At 46.3% G+C, this 18778-nt stretch overlaps 2 protein-coding genes across 2 annotated transcripts; both read left to right on the top strand.

Moving 5' to 3' along the window:
- The first annotated feature begins 908 nt into the window (after window positions 1–908).
- On the top strand, window positions 909–4415 carry PSMD9 (proteasome 26S subunit, non-ATPase 9). The gene is made up of 6 exons (XM_083373450.1): window positions 909–1089; window positions 2003–2105; window positions 2549–2736; window positions 2967–3068; window positions 3232–3320; window positions 4088–4415. The coding sequence occupies exons 1-6, from the start codon at window positions 982–984 to the stop codon at window positions 4113–4115; spliced, it is 618 nt and encodes a 205-aa protein (XP_083229576.1). The 5' UTR covers window positions 909–981; the 3' UTR covers window positions 4116–4415.
- A 2491-nt stretch (window positions 4416–6906) lies between these two features.
- On the top strand, window positions 6907–18083 carry CFAP251 (cilia and flagella associated protein 251). The gene is made up of 21 exons (XM_083373480.1): window positions 6907–7096; window positions 7688–8230; window positions 8402–8542; window positions 8646–8755; window positions 9130–9238; window positions 9401–9481; window positions 10120–10200; window positions 10671–10715; window positions 11299–11510; window positions 12066–12257; window positions 12410–12657; window positions 13439–13590; window positions 13789–13962; window positions 14364–14548; window positions 14678–14792; window positions 14885–15048; window positions 15291–15381; window positions 15852–15995; window positions 16428–16656; window positions 16754–16855; window positions 17774–18083. The coding sequence occupies exons 1-21, from the start codon at window positions 7037–7039 to the stop codon at window positions 17938–17940; spliced, it is 3345 nt and encodes a 1114-aa protein (XP_083229606.1). The 5' UTR covers window positions 6907–7036; the 3' UTR covers window positions 17941–18083.
- The last annotated feature ends 695 nt before the right edge of the window (window positions 18084–18778 follow it).

Raw genomic sequence — 18778 nt, 5'->3', positions numbered from 1 at the left:
AGCGAACCCATCACAACTGGTTTCGAAATTAAACATAAATCAAGGTTAGGTTCATTACTACAAATATTTCTCCAGGAAGTAATTATGTTGACTCTCAGGAACCGCCTTTCTCCATCTGCTATTCGGGGACCAACCCAATAATGGTGCCTTTCCCTAAAAACCTTGGCTAAAAATACGGGAAAATGTCTCGGTTCAGAAAGAAATCCGTGATTGCTGGGAACTGGACACTTAGCTTGTGGCTGCACGGACAGAGGGGCGGAGGGGGGTGGGTGAAGCCCCTGACATGTGGCTTCCTGTAGTATAAGGGGTGCACGAACCAGAGCTTAGAAAGAGGAAAATAAAATAAAAATAGTAGCAATCCTTATTTTTAAAAAACAAAAATTGCTAGAAATTGCCAAACTAAATTACATAGTAGATAGATGATTGATAGACAATTATAGCTGGAGATAGATAGATAGATAGATAGATAGATAGATAGATAGATAGATAGATAGATAGATAGATAGATAGATAGATAGATAGATAGATAGATTAGATAGATAGATAGATAGATAGATAGATAGATAGATAGATAGATAATGTGTGTGTGAGAGAGAGAGAATGCGGAGTGAGTGAGTGAGTGATATTTAAGACAGAAATTGAACAGTTGAAATTCACTTGACAATATTGAATAAATAAATAAAACAATCAGTAAAAATATCCTGGCATTTCCCTGCATTTTTATTCTATTAGCCTTTATTTCTATTCAGGAAAGGGGAAAAACAAACAACCAAGAAGCGGCCGATTCACACGCGCAAAGCCAACTCAGCCAGCTTTGCTCCCTTTAAATGACGGAGGCCCGGCCGGCCACGCCCCCTCGCTTCGCCCCTCCTCCTGGTTACGAACTTCTCAATCCGCCCTCTTTTGCCTCCCGTCGCGACCCGTAGTTTGCGCTGCTGGGCCTCCCAGCTTGGAGCGTTTGTGGCGTCTTTTGCTCGGAAAATGTCTCCGCAGGAGCCGCCGGTGACGGCCAGCGACCTGCAGCAGCTGCTGAAGAAGAAGGACGAGATTGAGGCCCAGATCAAGGCCTATTATGAAGTCCTGCAGGATGTGAGCGGCAGGACAGGCTGAGCTGGGGGGGGGGCTTAAAGGACTACAGCTCCCATCATCCTTTTTTGCAGGGGGTCCTTTCCAGCCTGGGCTGTGAGGGCTGCAAAAGCAGATATTTGCATTGCATTAAATGCACTGCTTTGCAGGCTCCTTTGCTTTGCAAGTAAGTGCTTAAAACCAGGGTGGGCTTCAACGCCCAGAATTCCCCAGGGGTGCCCTGAAGTGTTAAGCAGGAAGCCAGGCCAGGAAGCTTGGGATTCTGGGAGTTGAAGTCCACCCGTCTTCAAGCTGTCAAGGTTGAGGAAGACTGGCCTAAACATGGCAGGGATACAAAACAAGCAAGGATCCTGGCATTAAAAGGGTTGGATCTGAGCTTCTGCACCAGAAGCAAAATGGGGAGAGGGGGGCGCATACAGGAGGAGGAGGAGGAGGGTCCTCTGGGTGAGAAAAAGTGAAACATTTCGCTAAGAAACGCAGGAAGTGCATAGGACTCCTTTTCAGCGCTGAGTCATTGCAAAAGCCTTTTTAATTTTATTTATTTATATTTTTTTTGAAGCTGCTCTCTCCAGCCTTCTGTGGTTTAAAATGTTGACGGGAGTTTTTGAAATAGGTTTCTGTCCAATTTTCAGACCTTCTGAGCCTAAAGGGAGATTTCAAGCGGTAGCACCATACCCGTTATGTCTAAGTTGATCTATCTAGCCAAAATATAAGTGGTTTGTTGGTGCTCGTTGAACCTACGGGATTTGTTAACTGTAATTTGCAGCATGGCATCTTTTACCATCCCAGCCAAGTTTGGTTTGTTTGGGTAACCAGCGTGGAACAGATGAGGGCTTCCCATAAGGCAGTGAATTCATATGTAATTTGCGCAAAAAAATAAATCTGAAAAGGGACGCACTGATTTTCTTATTTGCAGCAAAAAGGGGTTGGAATGAGCGAGCCACTTGTAGACGCTGACGGCTACCCTCGGGCAGATGTGGACGTCTACCAAGTCCGGACCGCGAGACACAACATCATCTGTAAGCAGCCAAGTCCTTAATTTTCAGCAGCTTTAAAGCCCTGTCTCCTTATTTAAACACTCATTTAATGCATTCTGCATACATCGATTGGCTTCATTTGCGTGCAGGAAATCCTCGACTTAAATTCATTTCTTTAGCAACTCTGAAAAAAAAGGTGGCTTAAGATTGGTCCTCGTACTTACAACCACTGCAGCTTCACCACAGTCACGTGATCAGAATTTGGGCGTTTGACAACCAGCAAGTGTTGGCGATGATTTGCGGCATTCCAGGGTCACATTACCCTCCTCCCCCCTCCATTTGCGACCTTCCCAGCCGGCTTCACGACAAGCCAAGTCTTTCCTGACCCAAATGACTTTGGCTTATCCGGAATTCTCTCGGTAGCTGCCAGCGACCCACTTTTGCCCTTGTTTTAGGCGGTGGATGATTTTGGCTTTTGTTTTCAGGTCTACAGAACGATCACCAAGCCCTGATGAAGCAGGTGGAAGAGGGCCTGCATCAGCTGCATGCCCGGGAGAAAGAGAAGCGTGACCAGGATGAGGCCGAGGCTCGTGCCGAAGCCCAAGCCCAGGCCTTGCCCCAGCCCTTCGCCCAAGTGAACGCCGTCAGTCCCGGCTCCCCAGCCAGCTTCGCGGCAAGTACCGGCTCTCTTGCTCTGGAGCCCAGTGGGTGGCCGCTTCCTTTATTTCCTCTGTTTCTTTATTCTGAATTGTTACGTCCTGCCTTTCGGTAAGGAGTTAGACTTTTCTCTGCCGTCTCCTTTTATCAACGTAACCCAAGCCTCACAAGGTGGGCTGGTCTCAAAAAGAGCAATTGGCTCAACTCTGCAAGAGACAAAGGGATCGTTTCTGTTTCTTTCCGCAGGGTTTACAAGCGGGCGATGAGATCGCCGAGTTTGGCTCGGTTAACAGCCAGAATTTCCAATCGTTGCAGAACATCGCAACCGTGGTTCAGCACAGTGAGGATGTGAGCGGCTTGCTTTCTTTGCGGGTCTGGAAAGAGTTTGGGAGGGGCTTTTCTGGACAGTTCACATTGTAGCTCTTCTGCTCCCCCCCCCCTTAGCTACATAAACCAAACTGAATGGGAGAAATCTTTTGATTTTTTTTGTTTGTTTTTTTCTCTCCCCCAGAGACCCTTAAGGGTGACTGTGATTCGAGGAGGGGGAAAAATCCACCTGGGGCTGACCCCAAAGCGCTGGAGTGGGAAAGGACTTCTGGGGTAAGTATTCCCAAACTTTAACCCCCACACACACACAACTCTTTGCTCCTTTCCAAACAGTTCAGGAAAAGATGCTTCAGTGACCGAAGTTCCGAGAATGAAATGCTCACGAGAAACAGTAGCCAGCCTGTGGTATCCTTAGCTCTCTTCGGTCTCCAACTTTTTATTCAAAGTTTTACCAAGAGAATAAAAGTAACACAACAGTAAAGGCAGAAAAGAGAGAAAAGGAGAAAGAAAAAAGGCAAAAAGATACAAAGAATAAAAAATAAAAGAAGCTTCCGATTTTCTTTGCAGCAAATATAAGTACAATTACAAAATAATTTCTTACTTTGATGACAAAAGAAAGCCCGTTCTTTTTCTATTATCCATTTAATTAATCCATCTATTTAATGTATCCCCCAAAACTACAAATCATAAGTGCATTTTTTTTCTATTTCATCAAAAAGTCTGTAGGAGTTTCCAGCCAACCATAAATGTAGATAACTGTTTTTTTCCTTTTATCAAAGAAGTTAATTTAGCCATCTCTGCAAGTTCCATCATCTTCACCAACCATTCTTTTTTTCTAGGTATTGCCAAACTTTGAGCATATTTGATGTATTTAAAGTTCTAATGGTCGAAAAACAGACATAGAATTGTGCCTTCCTCTGTCTGTATTTGTGTAAATTCTCTTGCTTCTCTGAGGATCAAAAGTCGCGGTGCTAGTACTATCTGGTATTTGCTGAAGGTTTAATTTGCTTTTTCTCTTCCTTTTTCCTCCCGATCTCCAGCTGCAATATTGTTCCTTTGCAAAGATGACTTCGAGTGATGATTCAACTCGTGGTTTTTTGGTGACGTGTCATTTTGATCTTAGCATCTCTCCGAAGAAGCTGCAATGGCTAGAGTGAATTTGGAATCTGGGGCTTTTACTGTGTTTCCTGCAGATGCCATTTGAATTTTTTTCCCCCTGATTCCCAAAAGGTATTCAGTACGTTTTATCTTGGGTGTAAGGACAAGTTGCTCAGTTCATTGTGGATTTGAACAACTTAGTTTTGTGGCCTTCCTTTGGATTCTTCCCTGTTTGGTCCAGGAACTGGACAATAAAGATTTATGCCGCTGTCCTGGTGTTATTGTTCTTCTCTTTTTCGTCCTTGATCGTTTCTGTGAAATGCGCTAAAACCTTGCCTGATGTGTTTTTGTATTGTCACTTAGGATAAAAGTCATCCTGAGTCTTTTTTTTGAAGGCAATCAGTGCAGTTATTAGCGACACAAGCTTGAAAATAAATACTATAAAATCAAGACCTGCAACCAAGTGTTCTGGATTTGCAGCCTGATTTTTTTTTCTCCCAAACCTTGAAACAACTTAGCCGTTTCAAATGCTTTTTAATACGAGAGATGAGAATCGGCCTTTATTATTCCAATGCTCCTACAGAACATTATTCTAGCGTATGTACTAAACGGTAGCTGCCTAATACTGTAGGTCAGGCACACAAGGAAAAAGTGTTGTTGAGGGAAGAGGAAAAAAGCAATGCAATTCAGCTCTCTTTTCCTCTGGCTTGTGAAGAGACCAGCTTGATTTTTCTCCAGCCAAGATCCTGATTTGTGTGGTTGGTCTATAATTGATCTCTAGGACGTGGCCCCAGAATCAGGAAAACGGAGAGAAACTCCTCATCGCTGCAGCCTTTTCCTGACCACGGATTGAAAAATCAGCTCAACTTTTATCAACGGGACCCTTTCCTCGTTTTTTAAAAACTTTTGAAGTGCTGGAGACCCAGCAGGAATCCTGTGTCCCACAGTCAAGCTGGGAATTTTGGGAAATCAGAAGGTGTTTCCCCCCCCCTGTTCATCCGACTCATTTTATATAAAACCTTATTAAATTTCAGAAAAGTATAGCATACAGAAAGCAAAGAAAAGTGGTACGGAAAAAGCGAAATTGGGAGCGCAGGGAAAAAAAACAAGGGGAAAGACCTACAGACAAATAGCCTGTTTGGTACAAATAAAAACCTAAGAATCAATACCGTTTCGAACTAGAATAAATTATAACAAACAGTACTTCTGTCATCCCCAAAACCCAAGATCAACATTTCATTTCATTTCGTTCCATTCAAGCAAAAATAAAAAATAAGAGTGGTTTCCAAATAGAAAGAAAGCCAGCCGGAGTCTTTTTTTTTCCTTTCACCCAAAGCAGTCGGCTCCACCATCCTCCGACACAGTTTTGCAAAAACCTCAAAGCGCCCTTGCTCAGTGGCAAGATGGATTATTTTTATTTATTTCCTGAAATGCATTGGCTGCCCAACTCCGGTGGGCTCCGGGTGGTAGGTAGAGAAAAACCTTTAAAAAGTGCTAAAAACATTAAATCAAACAGCCTGGAAGAAATCTAACAGACAGCAAAAGCAACCCCGCACCTGAGAGGGGTTTTTTTTGGGGGGGCGGGGGCTGAAAAGGGGTGTCTGGTTAGACAAGAAGGGAAATCGTGCTATCCTGCCTACCCGGTTTTGAATCCTTGGAAGTTGAGGGAAGCAAAGCTTTGCACCGCTTGCCAAGCGTGCAACTCGGCCTGGAGTTGTTTGCAGGCCCTGGCGGTTGCTGTGGCAACCGGAATGGGATGCAAACAGTCGCTGCTGGAGTTGGAGCTGGCAGGTGAGTTGAGACGGCGGGCAGGTGGGGACAGGCTTTTTGGGAAAGGGGGAAAAATCAACAACGCTGAACCTTGGGAAGATTTAAATCATTGTGGAATCCAGAAAAAGAAGAAAAAATGGAAACTATAGTTGGTGTTGTCCCGGGGGGGGAGGGGGAGGATGAATGCAATGATTGAGGTGGAATATCTGGGTTAAAATTTGTGCAGAGACTTTCCTCAAAAAAAAAAAGGTTTCTGTTGGTTGGGCAATTTTGTTGGTCTTGTTTTGGCGGAGTGAAAGTAGACCTTGGCTCGTTTAATTGTGGCTAAGGAAGACCAGAGCTGGTCCAACCTTGAAAAGGAGGCCACTAGGAGATGGAAGGGGTACAGGTGGGAGTGGAAATCTGAAAATCCTGGAGGAAGGTCATGGTGACCCACTTCTGAATTGTGGTTGAAGGAAGCTGTAATGGACACATCATGGCTTAACCTCCTGGTTAATTGTTGAGGTTGGACTTAAACCCTCAGGCATGGTGGGTGCGCCTCACTGGAGGATTTTAAGAAGACAATGGTATAGGGTTTCCTGTTGTGCTGGGGGGTTGGACTAGAAGACCTCCAAGGTCCCTTCCAACTCTTTTTCTGTTGTTCTGTTATTCTACATGAGGAAGCCAGGATCTGAGGTGGTCAGCTGGTGAGGAAACCTGGTCTGGGCAATTGTGCTCCCTCTGGCAATTCCTTGAGGATGAGGAAGCTAGTAATGCCATTTGGCAGAACTTTCTAGAATGCCTGGAAACTGGCATGGACTCTGCCCAACCTCAAGATGAAACCCAGAGGTCCTTTGTGGGCACTCTGGAGACGTTTCTCAGCCCAAACGTGGCTATTTCCCCTCACTTTGGAATGATCCCAAACCTTGGGGGAAGGGAACCGTCATTATCCAACTAGCGCCATTCCAACTTTCTCTCAACTCCACAAATATTTGCAGGAGACGATGGAGGAAGACGAGGAAGAGAAGAAGAACAGCCCCCGGTGGGATTATCCAACGAAGACCTCAAAGGAGCTCCTGGAAAATGCAGAACCTGAGGAGACCGATGCATTCGGCCCAGGGGACCAAGAAGCTGGCCTCCCTATGGTGGAAAGTCACATTTCTTTGCCGAAAATCGGTCCTCTGATTGTAGTACCCTCAAGTGTAAGTCGGAAGCCAGACTAGGGAGCTGGGAATTCTGGGAGTTGAAGTCCAACCATTTTCAAGTGGCTTAACGTTGAGAAATACTGATTCGAGGAGTTCCAGTGACTATGGTCAGTGGCAAAAGATGCTGCAAGTGGACAATATTGACCCTATCATCAACCCCCCACCCCAACTTCTCTTGCCATTGACTGGCGTCTCCTTAAAACCCTGTTTCTCAGGCTTGGCCACTTGAAGATGGGCAGACTTCAACTCCCAGAATTCCCTAGCCAGCATGGCTAACCCTAACCCAGACCCATTGAAATTTTGAGAATATTAGTAAATAATACTGTTAATTTAATTATTTAAAGATCAGTTCTTATGAATTAAAATCACATTAGTAAATTAATGTTTGTAAGAATTTGTCCCTGGATGCAGTCAGCTCATCCTGTTGCATAGCAAGGCTGGGAATGTCCCAGTCATCCCCCAAAAGGCCTCTGAATTCTGTATATTTGGAAGCACAGAATGGAATAATCCGGGTAAAGACTGAAAATCAGGCAAAACAGCAAGTATGCAACTTCCAGCCTGGGCCACAAATTCTATTTTGCTATTTAGGGACATGAAATCAGGACCCCAACGCCTGAAGATGAAGAGCTCAAAGAGCAGATGCAGTCAGAAGAAACCTCCCCAACTTCAGAGTTTCTGGTAGAAGACAATCTCTTTGAAGCTGGCAGAGAGGATGGGAAGAGCCCTGGTGCCAGGGATGATGAAGGAGGTCCAACGAGCACTGAAAAACTCTCAGCGGCCAGAACAGAAGAAGGTGGTCCCGGGTTTGTGGAGCAGGAACCGGCTAAAAGCATCTCCCTAGAACTGGTGCCCTCAAAAAGAAGGTCCACCAGCAGGGCGGGTTCAACAACAACTGCCTTGGAGAGTGAGAAGTCCAAGATGTCCCTCAGAAGCCAAGAACCACCAAGCGATAGTGAAGTGGCCAGTCTAGAGACAGGAATGGGGACCTCCCAAAAAGAGAGTGAGACGTCCAGGACCCAAACCAGCGCCAGCAGTGCAACTCCGTTCCAGGAGGAAGATTCAATTGTGTTATCGGCCTTCCCAGGGATGCTGTTTGAGGAGAAGACTCAGCCGCTCTCCGATCACCCTCTGGTGAGTCCGGGTGAAGGACAGCGAACAGACGGCAGTTGATGACTTCCAACATCTAGATTCCTGTACAACCCCTCTTGCGATTCTTAGTTGGGTGGGCCTTCTGATTGGGCTAGTCTGGATGATCCTTAGGGATGTCTTGGGGAAATAATCTGACTTGGACAATTCTTCCAGAGCTTGTCGTGGGTCTTTGGCTACAACAACCAACTGCCTGTTTTCAACCTTCTGGATGAAGATCAACGGGTGCTGTTGTACGTCTCTGCTCACACTGCCGTGGTCCATGACATCTTGAAGAATCAACAGTATCTCCTGCAGGTAAGACTGAGTTCTCTCAGCCTCAGGAATCCTCTTTCTTATGGGAAACAGCAGACCTCCTCACAAGGAGGTCTGCTTCCCCTGAGACTCCCGTGTTTCTTAGGGACATTCCAGTTGCATCTCCTGCATCTGTGTCAGCGACGACCGGCGGTGGATTGCCACGGCTGATCGAGGTCCTGACAGCCTGGTGATCATCTGGGACAGCTACTCTGCGTAAGGTTCTGGCGGCGGCAGGATGAGCTTCCCCTGTGCTTGATAGCAAGTCAGGGTATCTCTTGATCTTCTGAGTTGAGTTGTCTCCTTGAAGCACCCAACAAAATGTTGGTCAAATGCAGTGACCATGAGAGCAGGAATTTGGAAAGACTTTTTTCCAATCAGTTGCCCAGCTGAGAAGGAAACCTTATTCCTTGCTGTAGAACAGGGGTCTCCAAACTTGGCAACTTTAAGACTTTCGGACTTCAGCTCCCAGAATTCCTCATGCTTGCTGGGGAATTCTGGGAGTTGCAGTCCACAAGTCTTAAGGTTGCCACCCACAAAATCCACTCAGCCACAGGTCCCCAAACAGCTGCAGACATCTTGTTCTTCAGGATTCCAGTCCACACCATCTTCGACAGTCACCCCAATGGAGGAGTCGGCGCCATCACCCTTTCTCACGACTCCAAGTTCCTGGCTACCATTGGAGCCGAAGAGGTGCAGGTAAAAGGAAGCCCTTCCTTGAGTTTCTTAAACTTGGAGGGAGAGCAGTTGCCAGGCAAGGCCTAGCTCGTGACCTGTGGGTAGGAACACCGACCTCCTTCTAGTTTAGAAGTGTTCTCCTGCCCACCCACCGGCCATCCACCCTTTTCCTCCTTATCTCAGAAAGTTTCAGTTTGGAAGTGGACCACGCTGGACACCAAGCCGGTCTGCAGTGTGGAAATCCTGCCTCAGTTTGGATTCCAGGTCAGAGAGACGCAGCGATTATTGTGGTTTGTTTTTATCCCCTGTGAAAACTTGGCAAAAGAGCTCTGCAGGGCATAAATTACAGGTTTGTGGGGCAGGGGGAGGAGGAAAAGCTATTCATGAATAGCTGGAGGTTTTGCTCTAAAATATCCTTTCACACATCAGCATTTGCTTCATGCTCAGCAAAGATGCGTAATTTTTTTTTCTCCTTCCGAAATTCCAACACAGCCACAGTTTTCTCTTCCCAAATGTTCAGGGATACATGGCATAAACTACCACCAATGGTAAAATGCTACATTTATGGACCTGACTCAGTGCATCTTCTAGATGACCCACGAGATATTGGCAGGGGAGAAGAACAGCCTCCCACTAGTTCTCTGACCTCCTCCTAAGCTTTTTCCAGCTTTATTCTGGCAGGAATTAAAAAGCAAAATAAGAATAACTGGTTGCAGCAATGAAGAGCCTAAAAGCCTTTTTTTTTTGCCCTGTTGGGTAAAGCCACGGTTTGGTGCCGCCAAGTTTTACCTTCAGCCGGAATTGTTAAAGACTCAGGAAGCAAAACCGGGCCGTGCCTGGTGTTCAGGTATGAAATGCAGCTTTGATGGGGATGCTCAGGACCCATCACGTCTTTCTTCCAGAATTACATTGAGTTCAGTCTCCAAACTCCGAAGGAGCTGGTGAGCAACAGCGAAAGCCAAGTTATCTTCTACTTGTGGGAAGTAAGTGAGACACCCCACAACCTTGTTCTCTTTGAGTGTCTGACTTTAACACGAGGGGATTTCAAGAACCTACCTACTTAAAACTTGCGTCCTCTAGGGAGGATGGGGGGGCGGGGAGGGGAGAAGGGAACGACACCTCCTAAAATTCCCAGCAAGCAGGGTCTACAGTTAGAAGTTCTTGATGGTCTGGTTCAAATGTATCAAGTAGGCTTTGAAGGATGGAGTCTTAGAAGGATGTTTCTGTGTCTTCCACATAGGAGCAGCAGGAGGTGGCTTCTCAGATGTGGAGTAAACCTTTAGAGCAGTGGTTCGCAACCTTGGCAACCTTACGACTTGTGGACTGCAACTCCCAGAACTCCCCACCCAGCATGGGGAATTCAGGGAGTTGAAGTCCACAAGTCTTAAAAGTTGCCAAGTTGGGACACCCTTGATTGAAAGACTTGACCCTCTCTTCTTTCTATTTCTCCTAGGAGGACAGCAATCTGCTCTACCACGCTCCTCTCTTGACAGACAAAGTAAGTCAGTGTCCAAAACAAAAACAAAAACTGCAGACTCTGAAATGCTTATAATGGGCAGGATCTTTGCAGGATCTCTTGGCGAGGGGAGCAAATGTGTAAAGGGAGGTTTAAAGACCCCTGGAAGCCAAGACCACCTTCTTCATTAAGATGATTCCGCAGGCTGGTTTCCAACTTAGATTTCCTGAAAGGTAGACCCCCCCCTAAATCAGAAAATGAAAATATTTGACAGGTGTCCACTGGACACCAATTGAGAATTGCTTCTGACAGTTAAGAGATTAAATACGTAGGAGGCCAGTGAGATGGAGTTGTCACAGTGGTGGACTCAAAACGGGCTCTCAGCTTCTCCACTCTCCCTAGCTCTTGGTGATTTTTGGCCAGGCAACCTTTGTGAACCTCATCTGCCTCACAGGGATGTTACTGGGGGCATGGGGTGGGGGAATATGAAGTGCTGCCTATGCCAGCATGAATAGAAGGCTAGGAATGGAATAAATCTGATAGAAGTTGCAGACGGCGGTTTTTAATGTTTTGGGCCCTGATTCCTGTTCTTCTCTTCCCAAACTGAATTGGTGGTCTCCTGAAGACTTTCAACAAGGCGGTGGGACTCTTCAGCCAATCCCGTTTCCATTTCCACTCTTCCCAAGCGTTGACCTGCACCTCGGAGGGGAAGCTGGTGATCTGGGACACCGTTTGCACACCCTTGCAAGCTACGTGTGACCGACTGTACAACATGAAAGCCATCAAGCTGGTGCACCTACAAAAGGACGCCATCACCGTCCTGGCCATCATGGACGAGTAAGTGGGTCTAGACTCATGCTGAAATTGCAGGCTTAATTATAGTCGTAAATCGGGGATACTTGTAACCAGAGAAAAAAGATCCTACAATTAAAAGCCTGTTGAGGAAGAACTTCCAGTTTTGGCCAGCAGAGGGTGATGCCGCTAAGCTGAACACCCCACTTTGGACCCATGTGTGTTTTGCTGCAGCTTTTCCAGTAAAAACCCTGCTCAATGCAATTCACAAAACTGAATTTTTATTTTATTTTCAAATTCCAGCCTCCAAACAGGCACTTCTTTAAGGGAAGCCCACCTCGAGAACCTGGTGGGCTGGAAAGGAAAAAAAAACCTGGCTTTACATAAGTTGTATATAGTACGTTATGTATGTGTACACTTTTGAGAGCAAGCAACTAAATTTCATTTTTAATGTGTGCCATTGTGCCCACAGTAAAAAAAATGACAATAAAGGTCGTCTGTCTGTCTGTCTGTCTGTCTGTCTGTCTGTCTGTCTATCTATCTATCTATCTATCTATATCTATCTATCCTTTGATCTCTACCGCTAATGCTTCTTCCCAGGCTATTCGTCACTTGTGACATCAGAGGCCACATTAAATTCTATGACGGGGACCTGCAGCTGGTGCACTGGTACAGCCAGTTTAAACTGGGACCCATCCAGTCTTTCTCCTTCTCCAAGAAACCCGCCTCCCCTGAAGACGTCACCAAGTACCCCGAGTCGTGCACTTTATCTGGCAAACCCTTCATTGTTAGGTGAGCGGATCTTGGCGGGTTTTTGTTTTTTGTTTCATTCTGTTGGCCATGATGGGGGTTGAGTGAATGGAGGGCCTTCTGCAAGCTGGGCAGATTTGGGGAGAAAGGATGGAGTTTTCTTTGAGTTTGCAACCTTTTGCTCCCCGAGGCAGGAATTTCATCCTTGCGACTGTGGATGCCGTGGTGATTCACGTCAAGACGGAGGGAACTCAAGTCACCAAGTGCCTGGAGGAACCAAAGGACGCTGTCCACGCCATCACCTGCCACCCCTGCAAACCTCTCCTGGCCAAGGGCAGCTACTGTGGCCTTCTGAAAATCTGGAGCTACCTCCTTAACAAATACCTCGTCAGCCGGATTTTTAAGGGCGGAAGCATTAGCAGCCTCTGTTATAATCACGACGGTAGTCCTCCTCATATTTTTGGATAGTTGGAAGTAGCTCCTCTCCCCCGGGCTCATTTTTCTGTATGAGGAAGAGAATCCTAAACAATCACAATACTTGTCTAAAGCATTATTTGCTGGGTCTGGTTGAGCTGGCCTCAGAAAGCTGCAGAAAGCCATTATCAGACTCTACAGCGACTTTGTGGGTCTTCCAAATCGCATCAGGGGTTGTGTTTGAATGGTTTGCTTGTCCTATCAGAAGGCTTTCTGTGGGCCACTGCGAAGACTGTGGTTGCATTGATTTTTCTTCCAACTCTTGCCTAGTTGGTTATTTCTTACAATCAAGAACGGCCATCACTGACCCAGATAATCTGTAAAAATTGCTACCCATTGCTGGTAACGTTAGCCTCCGATCATAATTGCAAGATTGATAGGTAGAATTTTTTTTAAGCTTAAAACTCGCAGCCTAAATCTGGCTACTGTTGACTGCTAAAATGCTACAGGGTCCTTCGGGGAGTTTTGGTACCTTTATGTAGAAGCTTCCCGTTTGTAGCTTTGATCTCTGATGGTTTCCTACCTCAGGACAGCGCTTTCATGGGTCTCTCCTCCATGAGTGATCAGCAATGGTGGTGTCTACTAGACCACCCTAAGGGTGGACCCCAATAATTAAAGTTGTTAGGAGACGCTTTGGAGAAATATCATAGAAGGATTTGGTTTAGGAGGACAAGCTTATGAACAAACAGTGTCTCAATAATCTCCAGAACCAGAGTTTGGACCAACTGCTTTTTTGATGTGCATCTTAGGTTCTTTGCTAGCTGTCGGTTTTCTGAACGGGGGTCTTCATATCCTTGATGCCATATCGTTGGAAAACGACCATCCAGAACCCTTCCAATTTTCAAAAGGACCCATCACCACCATGAGCTTCTCCCACAATTCTGAATATCTCGCCACTGCCGTGAGTAGTGACCCCCTTCCTCCCTGACCCATCCCGCTGCTGTATCCTACGGGCCACCCCTTGTTCTGGCTGTAAGCTCGTTGTTCCTTGCAGCTTTCCACAGAAGAGCGTTCCTCAAAATTGGCAGATTGAAAATATGTGAACGTCAGCTTCCACAATAGTGGTTTTCCTTCCTAGTTGATTTCTCTTGTCTTTTAGGATGAACATTTGTCGTTGAACCTTTACAAAAAAGTTGAAGTAGAGGAAAAGAAAGTCTGGGATCGCCTGGCTGCCCTCCACTCCCACTACAAGCCGATTCGCACCCTTCTTTTTGGGGTGCACCTAGATAGTAGCGAGCCACGGCTCTTAAGTCTCGGAGAAGACCGGCTCTTGGTAAGTCCAGTGGCTGGGCACATCTGGTGAAAATGGGCCACCCGATTAGAGACTGCCTGTGGAAAAGTTTCAGGACCAACAAACCTAGGTCATTGTTCATTCAGGACAAAGCAGGTTGGCCTGGAGTCAAAGGAGGAAGGTGGGTATCCAGAGAACAAGATTGGAATCAAGATGCTTCTGGATCTGTAGCGAGTTATGGCCGCAAAGTCCCAACCTCAACAGGAAGACTTGGTAGCCTTTTGAGTTGAATGGTACAAGTGACCAACACTTGGCTTAATGCGTGGGTCAACTCAGTTGGGTCAATGGTGGTCCACTTGCCTAACCAACAGTCAGAGCCAGCAATTCGCTCTGCTGTGTCTCGCACTAGTTGGTGTGATTGCTGACTTTCACTTGCTTTTCAGGTGGAATACGACTTGGCGAACAGCGTCAAGGATGAGTTGGTGGTAATCCGACGAGACCGTATTGAGCAGAGCGCGGTCCCCAAGTATATCGCTTGGTATCCCCCAATCACAACCGAGTACTTTTTCCTCATGGCCAACAATCACTACAAAATGAAGCTTTATAATGTGACCACCAAGTTGTGCAGGTAGCTAGGTGGGGAAAAGCCTCGTGGGGGGTGGATTTCTTCAAAGGCAACAGAGCCAATGGGAGAAGGATCTGCTCTTGGTATGAGCTGGTTGGGCTCTTAGGCTTTTTCATGACATGCTTCTTTTAGGAAGACCGCTTTGGGACCCACCTATGGCTCTCCTCTTGAGAAGTTTGCCATCCTTCCATTGGGCGAGGACCAGGATCCTCAGAAGCGGTATCTGGCCTACATCACGAAAGATAAGGTAGTGGAGCTGACGTGAAGGTACCTTTCCTTTTGAATTCCTCCAGGCAAGGCTGGGGAGAAGCTGGTTCTCCTCTCCATCTTGTTCTCTAGGTTGGCCTGCAGATCTTGCCCGTCGATGGGAACCCACACAAGTCTTCAGCTTTCATTTGCCACCCTGCAGGTGTGGCCGACCTCACCTGTTCCTACAACGGACGCTACCTCTTCACGGCGGGGGGCAGCGACTCCACGGTGATGAAGTGGGACGTGAATCTTGAGTAAGTGATGGTTCCTTTGAGGAAGGGGGCAAAGCAACATTGGGGAATTCTGGGAGTCGAAGTCCACCCGTCTTCAAGGTTGAGAAACATGAAGCCAGAGGATAGGTTTGTTCAGTTCCTCCAAGGTGGGGAATTTTTATTTCCTTCTGGTAGAGGGGAGGCAGGTGAGGAACCAAGAGCTTCTCTACAGGGTCTTCTCATCAGGGGACCACCCCCACCCCCACCCCCGTCTCCTTCTCCAGTGCTCTGGATGCCGCTGTTTTCCTGGGTGGCAAAGACCTGGTCCCATTTTACAACCTGTTGGAAGGCGGCAGAGATGGTGCGTTTTTCAAGGTAAGTCTGCTCAGTTTGGGGTTCAGGTAATGCCACGAAACACACCCCAGCCCTAAAATAGTGGGGTTCAGAAAATAAAACCCTTTCAGAGAGGGGAAAGGCTGATAGGGACAGACACCAAGCCAAGTCTTTTATGACAGGGAGTCCTTGACTTACAAACCATTTGTTTAGTGACTGTTTGTAGTTTGTAGTACTTATGACCGTTGCAGTGTTTCGGGGATCACGTGATCCCCTTTTGCGACCTTCTGACAAGCAAAGTCAAAGGGGGAAGCGAGATTCGCTTAACATCCGGGTTCCTAACTTAACTCTTGCAGGGTTTCACTTAGCAACAAAAGTTGTGAAATGAGGCAAAAGTCACTTAACTGTCTCACTTAGCAACAGAAGATTGGACTCAATTGTGGCCGTAAGTCAATGTCTAGCCTGTATTGAACGCTATTATTGCACACTCAAGATCCTTTGTACATGTTCAGGAGCTGGAAGACTATTTTTACTACATTCAGCTGGTCCATCAGGGCATCGACACCATGGAACCCAGGAAGGTGTCTACACACATCCCCTTGGAGCGGGTCCCCTTTCTGATGCGTGCAATGGGGTTTTACCCTTCGGAGGATCAGGTCAGTGGGTTTTCAGGGGCAGGGGGTGGGTGGGGAGGGTCGTTAAACACCTCATTTGACCTCCGAAACAGTTCCTCAACCATTGTTCCTCAGTCCTTGTTTTTATTGATTGATTAACTGATTAAATGTATTTGCCATCCATCTCACCAGGAGGTGAATTTGGTTGGCTTACAATGTTAAAAGCAGTCATAGAACGCTCCGAACAGAGTTCCAGCACCTTTTTTGGATGAAACCTTGTAGGGTAGGCAAGCCGGGTTGTATGACATGTGTGAGTTCCGGCACCTTTTTCTTTTACAAAAAAAGCACTGGTTAAAAGCAATAAAACAATACAAAAAGAGATACATACACTAAATATAAATAGGGTTAGGGTTAGGCCAGGTTTTGAAAGCTTTCTCAGATCTGATGGAGATGGGATCCTGTTTCTCCTTTTAGATTGAAGACATACTGAACGAAGTCAAATTTAGTGAGTTTCTGGATACTGGGAAGCAAGTCACCCATATTAATTTAGGGGACTTCATCAAACTCTACGTGAACCATCGGCCTGCCTTTGGACTGGCCTCGCGGGAAATCCAGCAGGCCTTCGATGTGTTGGGCTACAAGAATGAGGACCACGAAGCCGCCATCAACCGAGATGACCTGCTATTGTTGCTGCAACACAAAGGTGCGAACGTTGAGCGTGCAAAACCTTTGAAAGCTGGTGGTATGCGTGGTTCTGCAGGGGTTAGGTGACTGTGTGCTTTCTCTTTTTCCTCGAGCAGGAGAGCATTTCACCGAAGAAGAGTTGGCCGAATATCTCACCACGCTTCTGGGCTTCAACCCCGAGGGGGGACGTGTGGAGATCGGCAGCTATGATCCCACAGGTGCTGAACTGCAACCCCTTCTTGCAAAAAAGGGATCCTTTGCGCTTTGTGCATGCCTGAGCTGACTCCACGTCCCTGCAGACAGTCCTCAATTTACAACCATAATCTGAGCCTGTCCATTAGGGGTCCTAAATGGTAACAAAAGTAAGGCGGGTCACCCACATGACCAACTTGATTTTATGATATTTTTTTTCACGATGGTCATTAAGAGAACATGGCAGTTGTAAAGTAAACAACTCGGCCTTTAAAGAGGACCAATTTATGGGCTGGTTTTGCTGAAAATCAGAATAAATGTCGGTTTTCAGGAGAAATGTTGCAAAACGTAGTTATGCAACCATGGGATGCTGCAAAAATGGGTATAAATGCTGGTTGCCATATGTGTGTGACTGATGGGATGGCGTCAGTACTTTGGAACGGGGTTGTAAATACTCTGGAGGAGGTCCGTTGTAACTACTTGTATGAGGATAATTCAATTCCCATCAGTCTTGACTTCTGGGTTTTAAATATATTTAGGGTAAAACTAGGGACAGCAGAGATCAGATTAGAGGGAAACCCAAAGAGGTAAATCTAAATTACTGCCAAAAGCAAGAAAAACAGGCTATTTCTCCCTTACAGAGATAAACCCGGTATGAGAAGCAATATCTCTTCACTGTTAAAATAAAGATGGACTCAGTTTCTGATGAAAGTATCCCATTTTCTTGGCACTGTTAAATAATGGTTTGCTACTGCTTTCTTTGGGATTCTTTGCCTAGAGCCTCGGGATCGCTTAGTGGTCTCCCATCCTGGGGAAAAAAACAACAGGAAGGCGAAAAGAGCTGCATTGCAATTAAAGGGCAAAAATCAGTTCAGTGTAGCTTGTGGATAAAGGGATCTTGTAGATTCCTTGCACCAAGTCCTAGCATCCATTCTCTTTCCCAGGTGCAGAAGACATAATTCAGGAAGAAATCCCTGAGGAAGTGACGGCAGCTTTCTTCACGAAGGACATCCTGGGTTTACCGGTCCCAGAACCGACAGATGTGGCGACAGAGATGCAAACCTCCGACGAGGCTATGAATGGCAGTTTCTTGTCCGTGAAGACTTCGTAATTTACACTCTCGGTCTTTTTCGCCTTGGGTCGTCTTCTGTCCCTAGATTTACAACTTACTATTTTTGAAAAAGAAATGTTCAGAAACGATTAGTTTCAATGTGATGGAAAATAAAGATTTTGGGGCCTTTTGTTTTTTTTAAATCAGTTGTTGCAGACTCCGTATGTATAAAGCTGGGGAAGTCCTTGTCCCTCATCCAAAGTGAGACGTGCGGAAGCAGTTTTCCTAGATCTTTTGACAGGTGGTCCTCGACTTGCAATCATTCATTTAGTGACCGTTCAAAGTAACAGTGATGCTGAAAAAAGTGGCTTGTGACCCGTCCTCAGTTACGACCACCACGGCATCCCCACCGGTCAAAATCTGGACACTTGGCATCCAGTGTCCGATGTCCAAGGATCGTGGAATTGCCATTTACAACCTTCCCTGCAGTCTTACAACCAGCAACATCAATGGGGGAAGCCAGATGTGCATAAATCATTTAACAGCTGCAGTGTTTCACTTACCAACCTGGCAAAACAAAGTTGTAAAAGCAGGCAGGACCTCAGTTAACAACCACCTGGCTTAGCCATAGAATCCATGCTGGCTGGGGAATTCTGGGAGTTGAAGTCCACCCATTTTATTTTTTTATTTACGCAGGCAAGGACACACACAGAGAGAGCGAGCGAGCCCAGGTTTTTATTTATTTATTTATTTATTTTATTTTTATTCGTTAAACTTCCATGCCGCCATCGGCCAAGGAAGCAAAAGGCTCAGGAGGGACCAAGAAGCCCATGCTCCACTCCGCTCCTTCACTCGACGCCTCGAGCATGAGCGGCGTCGACCGCGCTGACAGAAAAGG

The sequence above is a fragment of the Vipera ursinii genome (assembly GCF_947247035.1).
Source record: "Vipera ursinii genome assembly, chromosome: 14".
Classification (NCBI taxonomy): domain Eukaryota; kingdom Metazoa; phylum Chordata; class Lepidosauria; order Squamata; family Viperidae; genus Vipera; species Vipera ursinii.
Note: the sequence above shows the minus strand (reverse complement) of the source record. Positions and strands in the feature narration are given on the sequence as shown.

What these genes read in the sequence shown, in the direction of transcription:
- CFAP251 (XM_083373480.1), top strand. Translation starts at nt 7,037, where the DNA reads ATGGTGGAAAGTCACATTTCTTTGCCGAAAATCGGTCCTCTGATTGTA. An exon ending in TGATTGTAGTACCCTCAAGT is followed by an intron (nt 7,097 to 7,687) that starts GTAAGTCGGAAG and finishes TTTGCTATTTAG; the next exon opens with GGACATGAAATCAGGACCCC. An exon ending in GGCAAACCCTTCATTGTTAG is followed by an intron (nt 12,258 to 12,409) that starts GTGAGCGGATCT and finishes TCCCCGAGGCAG; the next exon opens with GAATTTCATCCTTGCGACTG.
- PSMD9 (XM_083373450.1), top strand. Translation starts at nt 982, where the DNA reads ATGTCTCCGCAGGAGCCGCCGGTGACGGCCAGCGACCTGCAGCAGCTG. An exon ending in ATTATGAAGTCCTGCAGGAT is followed by an intron (nt 1,090 to 2,002) that starts GTGAGCGGCAGG and finishes TCTTATTTGCAG; the next exon opens with CAAAAAGGGGTTGGAATGAG. An exon ending in TGGTTCAGCACAGTGAGGAT is followed by an intron (nt 3,069 to 3,231) that starts GTGAGCGGCTTG and finishes TCTCTCCCCCAG; the next exon opens with AGACCCTTAAGGGTGACTGT.